Raw genomic sequence first — 15,437 nt, 5'->3', positions numbered from 1 at the left:
GATTATGCAGAAATACTGACTTCTTTCAGATTTGTACATGAGTTGGATTTTGCATTGAAAGGAACATCCGTGAATGATTGGGAACAATAGCTGCTGTTCAGAAATAAAACTTCTAACGTGTAGGAGGAACCACATTGCGAAATCTCTGGTATTGACGGTGCTTTGAGCAGAGGATTTGGCTAGAGGGCAATCTGTTCCCCCAGTTAATTGTACTTTTCACATGTCATTTGCATCACTGCCTTTACTATCCAGATGGAAAGAGATGTGAAGTGCACTTCGAATGTGTTTTAATTACTTGCTCAAGGCAGGCCCGTTTGAGGGAGCTGACCTCAGTTGCTGACAATGCATTCTGCTCCCCCTCAACTTTAGTGGAAGGTGCGTCTTCTGCAGTCCGTATGTGACCATAAGTGATTGACAACACTGAAACATCCCTGTAGAGTGGCACCATCTAGTGTTCTGCACACAAAATGGCCTCGGTCTGAGGAGCCAAGGTTAATCCGCCTCCTTGCCATCCTGTTTATTTTACACAGGTTTCCTTGGGATTTAATCCCAGTTCCCGGCCGAAATGTGAAACCAATATTTATGCGTTACTGGAAGTGCCCCATTATCCCGTCAGTGGAAGGCCCTGAGCCCAAATCGGAAAGATTTAGCAGTCAATAGACGGGATTAATCATGCGATAAAAGCAAAAAAAACTGCGGGCGCTGGAAATCCAAAACAAAAACAAAAATACCTGGAAAAACTCAGCAGGTCTGACAGCATCTGCGGAGAGGAACACAGTTAACGTTTCGAGTCTGCATGACTCTTCAACATTAATCCTGTGATCTGACCTGCATTCTGATTCAAGTTGCACACCATCTGACTGGAATCCTTCTATGTGGCGTTGATTAATTGCCTTGACTTGTGACTTGAGTTAGAAACTCAGCATGGTTCCCCCACCACCACCACCCCCCCTCCCCCCCCACATGTACCTGCTGCACTCACTATACAAAGTAAATGTGTGTCTGAGGGCAGAGCGCACAATAGCTTTCATAGCAACCACTTAAACAAGGGCTGAGACTGGATCACCTGCAATAGAACTTGTTTCGCAGCTTCTGCATGTCAAGCCACTGTCCCTAATGATAATTACATTGCTTGAAAATATAAGCATGCATCTCACTACTCATTAAAGGATCCACAGAGCATAATGTATACTATTAAAAGAATCTCATTGTTGTCTTCTCTGAAATCAATAATTGTTGTGCTTAATGAGAATGGAATGCTGTGATAATACTTTTTTTTCTCAAAATCTTCTCTTAGGTTTGAGTGGCCGTTTCTTTGTCACCACTTTACCAACCATTTACCAGTAAGTACAGCGAGTACTATCCTGCCTGTGCAGGAGCCTGTTTGTGCCAACTATTAAAGAACATCTGCATATTATGTAACACTTTTCAGGTTGCTCAGATTATTTACTAAAACTACAAAGCTTTGAGGGAGACTTTTTGATTTTAGTGGGGTACTGCAAGAATCAGTGCTAGGACCACAGCTGTTCACAGTCTGTATAAATGATTTGGATGTGGCCGCCAATGTACTATTTCCAAATTTGCTGATGACACCAAACTGGGTGGGAACGCAAGTTGTGAGGAGGATGTGAGGAGGCTTCAAGAGGATTTGGACAGGCAAAGTGAATGGGCTAGAACATGGCAGATGTAGTAAGTGTGAAGTTATACACTGGTAGAAAAAAAACAGAAAGGCAGAATATTTCTTAAATGGTGAGAGGTTGGAAAGTGTGGGTGTCCAAAGGGACCTGGGTGTCCTTGTTTATGAGCCAATAAAAGTTAGCATGCTGGTGCAGTGAGCAATTAGGAAGGGGCACATGTTAAGTTGGCATACATCGGAAGGGGATTTGAGTGCAGGAATAAAGATGTCTTGCTGCAGTTATATAGAGCCTTGGTGAGACCGCAGCTGGAGTATTGTGTACAGTTTTGGTCTCCTTTTCTAAGAAGGGATATATTTGCTATAAGAGGGAGAGCAATGGAAGTTCACCAGATTAATCCCTGTGTTGGTGGGATTGTTTTGTGAGGAGAGATTGAGGAGACTGCGTCTGTATTCCCTAGAGTTTGGAAAAATGAGGGGTGACCTCATTGAAACTTGCAAAATTCTTAGAGGGTGTGACAGGGTGGATGTAGATAAGATGCTTTCCCTGGCTGGTGAGTCTAAAACCAGGAGATATAATCTCAGGATAAGGGATAGGCCATTTAAGACTGAGAGGAGGAGGAATTTCTTCACTCAGAGGGTGGCGAATCTTTAGAATTCTCTACCCCAGAAGGCTCTGGAAGCTCAATCATTGAACATCTGCAAGGCTGAAATGGATAGATTTCTGGAGACTAATGACATCAAGAGAGTGTGGGAATGTGGTGTTGAGGTCAATGATCAGACATGATCTAATCGAATGGGAGAGCAGGCACAACGGGCTGAATGGCCTACTCCTGCTCCTATGTTCCTTGCATCTCTGGCCTTGTGATCCTCTGTAACCTGGGATAAGGAATTGAAGCCTCTTTGTCCTTATGGCTGTTCAGATCTAAACTGGGATACTTTATCCCAGTGATTGTGGTCTGTGGTATAGTCATGGAGTGTTAGAAATCTTTACAATAATAAAAAGGTGCTCTAGGTTAGATGGTGGAGAAAATGTTTCCAGTTGTAGGGGTGGACCAAACCAGAGGCCAAAAATATAGGATAATCACTAATAAATCCAATAAAGACTTCTGGAGAAACTTCTTACCCACGGAGTGCTGAGAATGTGGAACATTCAATACAAGAAGTGGTTTAGGCTGATAGCATAGATGCAGGGGAAGCTGGATAAGTACAAGGGGGAAAGGAACAGAAGGAACTACAGATAGAGTGAGATGAAGAGGGGTTGGAGGAGGCTCGTGTGGAGCATAAGAGCCAGCGTACACCAGATATAGCCTGTTTGTGCTGTAGATTCTTGAGTAACAATTCTTTGAGGAGCTACAAAGATGACCAATACGGGAAGTATAAAATTCACACTGATGAAGTAGGGGAGTGCTTATTGAGGATGGGGTTAAAGTCCACCAATTGGTAGCTTTATTCCAAATCTTGACTGCATTGCATCTCACCTTAAGGCACTTTTATATTGTGCTAATGCAGTCCAGATAGTTAACCACAGGCGTTGTGTTAGAGTCTATGCGTAAAGCAATGGGAATTGCTAAGGCCAGCTTAAAAAGAGGTTGTCTTGCCAAATAATTTTGTTTGTGTGCGTGTGCTGCAGGTGCATGTTAAAAGTTGTGGTTCCTGTGGAGTGAGCATTGGCTCTCATATAATCTAAATTTATTTGCTGGCGTGGGATTCTGAGAGAGACAGTGTTCATTCACTCACCCTGATGTTGCTCAACACCTTCCTTTAACTGAAAGAAAGATAACTCAGTAAATGCAATGTTAACATTTATGTTGCTAGTACCATATGTCCGCTACATTATTCATCACTTCACTAAGCACTATTCATGCTACGATCATCTAGCTCTGCACTTTGAGCCTCCTCACATTTTATTTGTGCTTTTATATGTGACTGTAAATTGCTTGATCGCATTATTTTAATCTGCTGAGCTTCAACCAATTTTGAACCTGCTGCTCATATCATTATTCTGCCACGTTTCATCTCCCTCTTGTCAGTGCCAAAGAAGGTATTTTTCGGAAATATCACGGAGCAAGGACGCTGGAAGATTTCCAGAGTTTCATTAAAGAGAAGAAGTGGGAAGCTGTGGAATCGATCAGTGGGTGGAAATCTCCATCTTCCATCGTGTAATGACTTCATTTCTTTCTAGTAGAAATAAGCGGTTGACCTGATTGGATATTGACACCCATCTTGGTTCTGAACACAAAGCAATCGAATATACTGCATCATTCCCAGAGAAACATGTCTTCGGACCATGTGTGCATCGACCATTAGGACTTCCTCCCCTCTCCACCCAGTAGCCCAAGGACACTGCGGTCTGCTGTAGTGAGCCCCGTTGCATTACTGGCTGGGATTAGTAAAGATTGGGGTTAGGCCTGAGACCCTGATAAGTCTGTTTAGCTCAGTGGGTAGTACTCTCGCCTCTGAATCGCCAGGTTGGTGGGTTCAACTCCTACTCCATTGAGTTGAGGCAAGAGCACTCCAGTGGAATGCTGGAGGGAGTGCAGCACTGTTGGTGGGGGGGGCGGGGTGGGGTGGGGCGTTTGCTGTCACTCGAATGAGACATTTAAACCAAGGCCCGGTGGGTCTGATTTGAAGATGGATCACTTTAAATACATGTGTTTTTAGAAGTTTAGTCACAGTCTAACGGAATGACAGAACAGTCACAAAGGGCCGAATGGTCTCGTTGGGTTCCTAAACGTTAAAATATTCCCACCCCCACTCTCCGCCTTTAAGGCAGTGGCTCAGCCATCACCCTTTCGAGGGCAGCAAATGTTGGCCTTGCCAGCAGCACTCATCCCATGAAAGAATTAAAAAAAAAAAATCAGACTGCTCTTCACGGAAGCTGTGTTTCATTATTACAATGGTGATTACACTTCAAAAGTGCTTCATTGGCTGTAAAGAGCTTTGTGACGTCTTGAGGTAGTGAAAGAACGATTATAGATAATCCTATCTTCTCGCCGCCCCTTCACTGCTTTTTGGCAGCGAGCCCTCCCACCACCCATGCCCTCTTTGCAATAGAATCATACAGCACAAGGAGAGGCCATTCAGCCCATCGTGCCTCTGCCAACTCATTTCAATGCCACCTTCAACAAAGTTTTGTCACCTGTGTTGGCCAGCTTTGTAGTGGACTGCAGTCAGTTTATTCCCACCAATTAATTTGTTGCTTTTATTTTTCTGATCTTCCTTTTAGAATGTCTGGGATGGCTGGTCTTTTCCGGCTCTCGGTCTGGATTAGAGTAAGTGTCCGCTAAAGCACTGAACACCGTTCTCTGAGTGATCAATTTTCTTTTTAAGTGATCTGTTTGTCGGCAATATTACAAGTCTTGACAGTGGGAACACTCTTGCAGAATAATATTTACCTGTGAGAGGAGCAGCACATGGATCCTTGCCAGTATGCCTAAATAGAACTAAAAGGTTGCACCAAAACGAATAAATACTTGAACTGTTGGTAAAATGTAATGCGATTCACTTAAACAGGAACGAATGCTGTGAAAGGTTTGCAGAGAGGGAAACCGAATGGGGTGGCTCTCACTGATGCAATTGATATTTTAATATTCTGCTGGCCAGAGATTTTGACTTTGCGCGATGCTTTTCTTTAAGAATTTCTTCCCCTTTTTTTTCATACAGTTTGTTCTGCGTTGGCTGTTGATTTGTAAAATCCACTGCAGTTCATCTCATTGGAATGAATTGATGCGTGAAATTGGTAGCAGTGAATAGCAAGTTCTCTGGAGTGGGGAGTCCTCAAGCTCCTTAATAACATTGGCAAAGTGTATTTTATAATGTCATTTTTAATTGAATTCACCCAGGAAGGATCTAGAATTATTTCTGTGTAGGAGTTGTGAAGAAACAGCCTTCTTTTTGTGGGCGGGGGGTGGGGGTGGGAATATTTTAACGTTTAGGAACCCGACGAGACCATTCAGCCCTTAGGCATGGTCTAACAGAATGACAGAACAGTCACAATCTTCACCTCGACTCCATTTACCCGCCTTTTCCCCATACCTAATGAAAGAAGATCCATAAAGCTCAGAGTTGAACATTTCAAATGTTGCAGCATCCACAGCCCTTATGATGGGGGTGAGTGAGATTTCCACCATCTTCTAATCTTCTGCTGTTGCGAGGGTGGGGAGGAGAGTGCGAAGTGATTTCGCTCCTAAATGGTCCACCTCTAATTTTATCATGGCACCCTCCTTACCTGCATTCGCCCACCAGCGGAAACAGTTTCTCTGCATCTACCTCAGCCAACCTGTTTGATTACCAACAAGATCTTTTAACTCTATCACCCATGCAACCTCCTGAACCAAATGAGCAACCCATCCTCGGAACTTAACTCTTCAAGTGCTCGTCCCATTTTGGCGAATGTGTACTGTACCCCCTCCAAGGCCGATGTCTCTTTCTGTGCACCAAAAGCTGTACTCCTAGCGCAACTTTTCCACTCGCGATTTGAGCATTGGATGCACCCCGACTGAATCTTACTTCCTGCCCTCGCAGCCTGCTGTGTATTTCCAGCACTTTGTTTTCTATTATATTATATAAAAAAGCACTGATTACTATTTCCTTTACCTCAGCTTCCGTTACGATGAGTATTCACACAAAGAATGGCTGAAAGCTGGAACGTCAGCTCAGTTGATGATTTTAAATCTGAGATCAATAGATTTTTTTTTTGCTTTGCTGGTGAAAGGTAATGGGGGGGTGCGGAATATGGAGCCAGGATGGGTTGGCAGAGTTCAGATGCAGATCAACCATGATCTCCTTGAATGGCAGAACAGGCTTGAGGGGCTGAATGGCCTCCTCCCATTTTCTAATGACATCTGCAGCCAAGTGGAAAATGTGACGGGAGTGAGACAGGAGCAAGGCATCATGGTTTGGATTCAGAGATGTGTTTTGTTAACCACTAATGGCCCCTCCTCATATGGTGTGAAACTGAGAGGCAAGATGGGATGTATCTTGTTCTGACTTGGTTTAAGCTACCGCTGTGCTAGAACCTCTCCCGCAGCGGAGTGGAGGGTCGTGTATTAACTTTACAGGCTGTACCCTCAATCTGAACTTAGCTTTTGTTTTTGTATTTTAATAAATGAAAGTTATGACATCAAATTCTGATTAATGTAATGATGTCCAGCTTATCTTTGACTCTCAAAACATCCTTTCAAACACGGGACTGCCTAGACGCACATACAGACATGTGCAAGCATAGCTCCATTGGAACTAAACCGCAAAGGGATGTGCTGCCCCATGAAATCCGTCTCAGCTCTTTAATCTCTTAAACTAGTCTTTGATTTAATGCATTTGATTGATTTTAATCATGTTTAGTATCAATGCAGTTTAGATCCCCCAAGTACTCTGGCTCAAGTGATGAAGTTGAACAAGCATGTCCTGGTCAGCTCCGCAGTTGGAATTATGAATTGGTTTTCATAAAGATCTGTTGATAGAGTGGATTTTTAATTTTCAGAAAGCGAGCATGTTGTTGAACTGCACAAATGGAAAGGGCAAATCTGTTTTAATTGATGTATGTAAGAATTTATAGACAGCTGTTCTTTTCATGCAGCTTGTCTTTCTCAAAATGCCACTCCCTTTCATGGCTGTTCCTTTACTTCTGAAATATTGCTTATTTTCTACCTTATTTTTGTTGTTTTTGGTTTTAACGTTGCTGCTAATGATGAGTTACAGTTCACTTATAAAGGACTGGAAACGGTAACTTCCATTCCACCATTCAACAGAGGATGTAGAATCATGGTATAGTACAGCACAGAAGGAGACCATTTGGCCCATCGACCCTGATCTGTGGAGTCTGTGTCTCGAGACTGGTTGTCAGCCTAAGTGTGACAGTAAATTCATCAGCAGTTGATTGAACAAGAGCGTTCCACACCTCAAATTTGCTATTCTGATTATTTGGCACCTTTTTTTTCATTTTAGTGTTTTAGTGCCACAGGCTCCTTGTTGGCATGCCATGTGCTGCGGATGGTAATACCAAAGCCAAGTTGCCAGATTTGGCAGGCGGTTCACAGCGGAAAAATCTGCTCACCGGCGCCAACTGGCCTGGCAAGTTTGTTTTTCCATTGTTGACAGCTGGGTGACGCTCGTGTCGGGAGCAGTCAGTGCCTCACTAATACGAAGGTAACTGTTGCAGCATTCCTCGAGATTTGGATCTTATTCCTAGACCGACCAGGCTTCTCCCCTACACAGTATATGAAGGAAATTTGAGCGTAGTTCTAAATAAGGTTAGCTAATTACTAAAGAAGCTGCATTGTTAGAGGTGCCATTCTTCATTTGACTTTTTATGCTAAGGTCCACGTGCCTTCTTTTAACTGTTAAAGATCCCAAGGCACTCCTCAGAAAAATGCAAGGACCTTTTGGACAGTATTTCTCCCTCAATCGATTGGCAAAAACACAAAACTTTGTATCTTATTGTAGTCTCTTGCTGCAATCTAGTATGGCAGAGGTGTTTACTAGCTCAACGCTAACTGGACTTTCGTTGTGCGAGATGCCCTTTATTCCTTTTGAAAACTGACTTCCTTTAGGGCAATCGTAGGCTGTCTTTCTTTCATTCCTTGTGAGGGAGGCTGAAACTGGGGCCCGTCAATATAATTCAGTCACAAATAAATCCAATAGGGAGCTCAGGAGAAACTCCTTTATCCCAGGGAGTGGTTGGAATTTGGAACTCGCTACCACAAGGAGCATTTTGATGCTAATAGCATAGATGCATTTAAGCGCAGGCTAGGTAAACACGAGAGAGAAAGGAATAGAAGGATATGTTGATGGGGTGAGATGACAAGGGGGTGGGAGGAGGCTCGTGTGGAGCATAAACATCGGCATTGATCTGCTGGACTGAATGGCCTGTTTCTGTGCTGCACCTGCTATGTAATGTATGGAGGAAGTGATTTATATGTATTTATATATTTAGTGTGCAATATACCGTTTTAAAATCAAATTAATAAGATTGTAAAATCAAAGATATAAATAGAGTAGTTATAAAAGCTCACGTTAGTTGTATTCGTTGAGGAAGAAATAGAGATTTAAAAACTCGAGATGAGGTAACAGAAAACTCAAATGTATTCCTTAAGGCTGACAGGATTATGTTGAAGCTCCAGTTTTATTGGATGGAAAACTGAAGAGATTTTTATTTGGAGTGCTGCTTGCTGATAGGACACTATTAGAAAAAAAGCAGATGTAAGTTAAAGATTTACAGTTGTCGCAAGCAACATACAGATATTGGAAAGTACAGAATTAGTGATGTTTTCTTATTAAGTATTTAATATATGTTTCCGTCTTGATGCAACGCTTTTTTTTTCTTTTATAGCTGCTTTGCTACGGTGCTATGGTGAACAAGGTTGCAAGTGTATTTATGTATATTGGATTCATTTGTCAATGTAAAGTATCCCTTTGATTTACAGCAAATGCACAGTTACTTGACTGAAACGCTGGGAATTCCGGCTTGGGGTTCTTATATAATCTTTGCCGTGACTACTCTAGTGGCTGGTCTCCTCCTTGGCCTGGTAAGTTGATGCACACCTTGGAACTCTTGACTCCAAACCAAATCACAAATTCACGTCAGTTGTTTGGCATAAGGGCCTGGGGACAGTTGATTAAGGTTGGCCGCCCTGATCAATTCTTCTGTAGAAGTGATATGTGTTATAACTTGAAATGTACCTTTTTATTTAGCGCCGGGATATTTAATTGGGCTAAATAATTGAACAAGGCTGCAGTTCAGGGACAGCTCTGGTGAAAGTTCCTTCTTCAAACACTGGTTAGTTTGCTGTGCACTTCTAGCCTGTTCAAATCCTGTTTTGCTGTAGCGTTGTCCTAGCAACCCTTTCTTCCGTCATTGTTACTTACCCATCCAAGCAGACTTGATGGCATGCTGCTTTATCATCTCCCTCCCTTGTTGTAGCTTTTGCTCCATACTGAAAGAGGCATTTGTTGCAGGTTTTTGGAGAAGCCTAGATTGGTCATTACCGCATTGTTGTTTGTGGGATCTTGCTGTGTGCCAGCTGACTCTTGCGTTTCCCACAATTGCGACTGCCACCAGTTCGGGAGCACCTCGTTAGCCATAAAGCGCTGTGGCCTGGCCTGAGATTGTGAACGGCGCTCCAGAAACACCCACCATTCTTTGTATTGGTGCAGATGCGATTGTGCAGTTTTTTTTTACATATGCTATAGTGCTACTTTTGCCAAGTAGCAGTTTTGCACACCCCTTCCGGCAGGTCAGCTCACCCTGGTTTGAGCCTTGCACTGATTTTAAAGCATTACTCCAGGTAGGTGTGAAGGCAGCTTCACTAAAAACGAGCAACCCAGATAGCTGAACTATATACCTAAAAACCTTCGCTGCTGGCCTTGTGATTGAGACTGGTGCACGCCTTGCAAAATCTCTGCAGCTTCTCTGCCTGTACCCTGCTGGATTACTATTCTGCAACCGGTACACACAACGTTAGAAATAAGAGCAGAAGTAGCCATTCAGCCCTTTCAACCTTCCCCACCATTGCCTAAGACCGTGACTGACATTCTTTTTCAAACCCATCTTCCTGCATTATCCTTGTATCCCTTCATTCCCTTAGTATCCAAATATCTATTGACCTCATTCAAGATTATATTCAATGGCTGAGCATCCACAGCTTTCTGGAGTAGAGAATTCCAAGGATTTACAACTCTTGGAGTGAAAAATTTCTCCTCATTTCAGTCCTAAGTGACTGGACCCCCTTATTCTGAGATTTGTGAACCCCTAACCTGCAGTATAACTTGCAGCCTTTACTATATATGTGGCTCCCTTAACCCTTAAGTTCTGGAATTCCCTGAACCTCTGCCTCCCGCTCTCCTCCTTTAAGACCCTCTGCTCTGAGGATGCTTTTGGTCACCTGAGCTGATATCTCCTCCAGTTGTGTCAAGGTGGCCAGAAGTTTGGCACTGCATCCCGATTATATGATTCTGTTCATCATCTATCCTCAGTTTCTACCCTTTTATCTTTTCAAAACTTCGTTCTTTCCTCCCCCAAACCTTCTAATGCCCAGATCTTTTCCCAAATTATGGTGATTATTGCCTGAGTCAAACGCTTCACTTGTCGCTGCAGAAGAAACGCTGAAAGGGCCACGAGCCATCCGCATGAAGTTTCGGTGAAAGGTTCACGGCATAGTTACAAACAAACGAATAACCTTATGGGCATGGCCCTCAATCATGGAGGCAAGGTGTTTTGTGGTCAGACTGGGACAGGATTGGGAATCATGAGCTGAAGGTCTTTTTCTCAGTGCCTTCTATTCCAGTCCTGTAATTAGTAAAATGGCCTGTGTGTTTTTTCCCTGTTCTGACTTCATAGCACCTGAAGAATGACAACATTTGGAGGGTTTTTATGATACTTAAAATTTTGAATTCAAATGAAACTATTTCACTTGCTTGCTCCTCTTGGGAGTGTAATTTTGCGTGTCACATTTATATTTTAAAATCTAATTTCTCGGGATGCATTCTACATTTATTCAAATTTTAACCAAGGTTTAAATTCATCTAAGCTGTTCACATTGAGACCCAAGTTATTAACCAGTTTTCTTTGCACAGAAGGCATTTGATGTTGGAACATACACTCAAAATTTCCTACTCCTTGCCAAATTATTATCTTTTTGTTTTTCAGATTCTGGTCCTAATTGCTGACTGTATATGTCCACCAAAGCGTCAAAAATACCAGATAACTGGTAAGAAGCTCATAATTTAACTAGACCCTCATTTGCTCCTGTGTAGTACAGTAGATTCGTAACTCTGTTAGATAGGTGCATCATTTTAGTTTATTGGTTTGTTTTGACATGCAACAATGTCGATTAGCCGACAGTATCATTTTGCGCACTTAAATTAACCCATTGTTGCTCCTGCTGTGATTTGCAAACCATTTGGAAGCACAAATCATGTGCTACTTGAAAATGGTAAGGGTTACAAAAGAACCTTGCATGTAGGGTGTATTTAATTACACTTTAAACGTTCCCCTTCCCTCGTTTTCTCGATATTGGGAGGTTATCTGATAGACATGTTGGGGTTTGGGTGCGAATGCCACGATATGTTTGCACAGAACTTGCTGCATCGCCATTGGAAGATGGGCACGCTGGTTGATTTTCTACCCCATTCCCAATGAGCATTTGAAGGTAGCTTTAACATCCATCCTGCTACTCCAATACCTGGAGGGTGAGTAACAAATCATCGTTTTTAAAAGTTTTTTTGTTTGAAAGGAATAAGCGTACAATTTTGATGTTTGTTGCCTACATCCAGACTAATTTGCCTGGCAAAATAAACGTTTGTTTATACCCTTTACAGCCTGCACTCGTTGCGATTTCCTGTAACTGACTGTGTCTATGACGTTATGTTGCTAACCTTTAGTGAAAGGGCCATCTTGAAAACATGGCGATGCACTGAGCTGTAGGATAATGAAGTGCATGTCTCTGCCTTGATTGTTCACACAAATGAGTTGGAGGAAGAGTCAGATCCTTTTTCATAGGGAGGCCAAAATTGTTGCATTTAATAAAGCAATCGCACTCGCCGTATACAACCTGAGCAACAGGAGAAGGAGCAAGCACTGATTTTGGAGCTGGGCTCAGTGCCCCACAATCGGGTTGTGAATTAATAGCCTGGGCGGGTTTGGGGGGGTGGGGGGGTGGGTGCGGTGGTGGTGGGGCGTGGTGGGGGGGGGGCGTGGATGGTGGCATGGGTAAAGAGAAGGTGGGTTGCCGGTGACTACCAGACAATTGAGCGTTTTGCTGACCATGTCTCGGGCCACCTTAACCCCTGCTTTCTGTATTGATAGAGGTTGTTGAAGGGGAAGAGGAGGACTCTGAGGAGCTGGAGAAGAGGGAGCAGGATGCTCCAGACTGGGAGTCGCACTGGTCAGGAGCTGAGGATGAGCAGAACGATTTGAGTGCCAAGGCCTCAGGAGAAGAGTCTGCCTTTGAGGATGATCAGCAGCCATCCGATAGTGAGACAGACGGAGGGCTCAGGAAACGATTAATAAACGAAGACTGCTAAATGCTCCATTTTGGAAACGAATACCACTATCAGGACTTGGACCAAAGAATTGTTCTTCTGTGGACTTTCTGCTCCCACCTTTTTGGACTTAGAAACTCGGTTTGTTTGGATTCACTTTTTTTTCTAGTTATGGATTTATTGGCTATGACAATCTTGATCAAATATTAATTGAATATAATATGCAGGTTCTGCCTGTAGCCTTTTTTAAAATGCTTTTTATAGGTTAATGAATGTTCCACATTTTGTACTTTTTTAAACGGGCAGCAGTGCACCACTAAGCCGCTGAATATATTTCTGTGAGCGGAGGTTATCACTAAAACAAACAAGACTGCCTGCCAGCATTACTCCACGACCTTGGCCAGACGAATACTGCCCCGGCCTTTCTGTTCACCCTCTTGAGGTGCATGTTTTAATAGGAATTCTAGCTCTAGGTGGAAGGCTGGCAGGTTTTAAGCTTCCGAGTATGTAACTTGGCATTCCAAGTGTGATCTCCATTCAGGAACACAGTGTCAGTACACATGCTCAAACGAGCTAAAACAATAGGATTTACAATAGAGACAGCAGAATGTTTAGAACTACTGGTTTAAAAAAAAAACAAAACCCTAAGGGATACTGTCGTCATGACGGGAGTGACTTGCAAGACGCTCCCGCCTGTGTAGGAACTTAGGCAGTGCAGGGCTTGGTGACATTCTGTGCAATCATCTATAGTTTCAATCATTCGAAGAATACACAATACCTTTACAGTGCAGCTGACGGAAGGGTAGAAATTGCTGTCAGACATGCTGTATGAATGCTGGATGCATTTGGACTAAGCCTCCCTTCCGCCTCTACCCTTCTTGACAGAAGGGTTACAGCCTCGCCTTAAGATAGCGGAAGAGGAATTTGGTCTGAGCCCTCATGGCAATTGCGTTAAGACCCTTGCTGATGATCAATGCCAGTTGCTGCACAGATGTCGGCCAGAGGCCAGTGTGTTCTTCGCAACAGCCTATTTCCAGAATTGAGCCAACATGTTGATGTCCCCTGATGGAAACCTGTATTATTTTATGTACATGTACAGTAATTAACCTGGGATAGCTGGGTTTATCCTGTATTTACAGAAATGTGATCCTTAGACTTCAGCTCGAATTCAGTCAGGGATCCATTGCGGCTTTAACTTTGGGTTAACACATTGCTTGCTTATAAACAAAGCCTTCTGTACCTGAGGGATTCAATTCTCCACAAGAATGGACACTTTTTTGATTTCGGCAGCTTCTCTTAAAAATAAAAAAAAACACACACAGATTGTAGTACACTGCAATATAAAGTTTTCCACTGGAATTTGGGAGTTTAAAAGATTAATGGGTGGGTGAAGGATGGATTTATTACTCTTTAGGAACAGGGAGTCATTGTTCTTGAGATTAAAATATAATTACTGTTCCGAAACTCTTCACTTTTTAATATTATGAGCAATATATTGACAATTGTTGCATGGCCTAAAGACACATGCATTTCTGATAAATTGAACACAATTTTTGCCATTTGTATATTACCGTTCAGTATCCTCTCATTAGAAAATTGGGCCTGCAGTGCAAAATTTTGCACTACTTTTGTAAAGAATATTTCTTTTCTGTATTTGTACTATTACGGAGATATGGAAGGCTGTATTTTAAAATTGACCTTTTGTATTTTGTGCGAAAGACTTTGGGAGATGTATTTTTTTTTTGGTAAGATGAATGAAGAAGTACGTGCTTTATTTTGTATTTATTGTTTTTCCCATAGTTTGCCTGGCCTTGTTTACGATTTGAGTAGAGACTTGCGAAAACTTGCATTTGTCTCTACGTTGTGACCACAGTGGTGTGCCCCTGTATTTTAAAAATTTCTCGGCTATTACAGTTTTCCATCGAACTGGCCTTTTTATTCTTGAGAAGCTTTTCCTTTGTGTGCTGTGCAATGTTAATTGATGAATGTACTTGAAGCTGTGTGATGCTTCAGAGAGTTGCCAAGTCAGGCAAAGTGGATGTAGTATGGGCCAAAACGTTAATTGCGGTCTTTTTACGTCAGCTTTACGTTAAGTAATTAGCTTGCTGGATGGCTGAAAGAATGTGTTCACCATGGCACGACAATTTTGTGTTCAGTTTTTTTGGGGGGGGGGTGGTGTGAAGGGAAGGAATGAAATACAATTTTTACAATGCAAGTGTTTTTAGACTTACTGATTTGTTAACAAAAGATGCAATAAACGCATGCTTTTTGTATCCTTTTGTTCAGCTTATTCTTGAATGATCTTGCCAATTTAATGCTCAGTGCAGCATCTTCTGTCAGGGGAGTTGTCCGATTCAGCCGACTGTGCCCCATCTCAGCTCATCTACTTTTGCAACCCTTGTTCGTGCCTTTGTTTCCTCCTGACTTGACTATTTCAGTGTGTCCCACCTGCTCTATCCAGATTCTACCCTCTGTGAACTGGAGGTCATCCCAAACTCTGCTGCCTGTGTCTGAACTCGCACCAAATCCCATTCACTTATTAGCCCTGTGTTCGCTGACCCACATTGGCTCCCAGTCAACACTTTGATTCTTAAAATCCCCATCCTGGGTTTCTGATCTGCCCACAGCCTTGCCCCCCCCTAATTCTGTAATCTCCTCCACTCCCACCTATCAACATCTCACCTCATCCTGGCCTCTTCAGCATCTTTGATTTTATTTGCTCCACATGAGTGACTGTGCCATTTAGTTGTGTAGGCCCCAAGCCCTGGGAGACCTTCTCTGCACCTCTCTGCCTCTCTACCTCTCCTCCCTGAAGATGCTT

At 42.8% G+C, this 15,437-nt stretch overlaps 1 protein-coding gene across 1 annotated transcript in view; it reads left to right on the top strand.

The window, feature by feature from the left end:
- The window catches only part of tmx4 (thioredoxin-related transmembrane protein 4), a 42,254-nt gene extending 27,365 nt beyond the window's left edge, over positions 1-14,889 (top strand). Inside the window, exons 3-8 of the mRNA XM_041182719.1 lie at positions 1,298-1,343; positions 3,667-3,795; positions 4,863-4,908; positions 9,061-9,162; positions 11,283-11,343; positions 12,441-14,889. Of these exons, the coding sequence (XP_041038653.1) occupies positions 1,298-1,343; positions 3,667-3,795; positions 4,863-4,908; positions 9,061-9,162; positions 11,283-11,343; positions 12,441-12,658 (602 nt within the window). The 3' untranslated portion in view covers positions 12,659-14,889. The remainder of the gene's footprint in view (positions 1-1,297; positions 1,344-3,666; positions 3,796-4,862; positions 4,909-9,060; positions 9,163-11,282; positions 11,344-12,440) is intronic.
- The last annotated feature ends 548 nt before the right edge of the window (positions 14,890-15,437 follow it).

This window comes from Carcharodon carcharias, chromosome 2, assembly GCF_017639515.1.
Source record: "Carcharodon carcharias isolate sCarCar2 chromosome 2, sCarCar2.pri, whole genome shotgun sequence".
Classification (NCBI taxonomy): Eukaryota; Metazoa; Chordata; class Chondrichthyes; order Lamniformes; family Lamnidae; genus Carcharodon; species Carcharodon carcharias.
The sequence above is the reverse complement of the archived record's forward strand: the minus strand, read 5'-3'. Positions and strand labels throughout refer to the sequence as shown.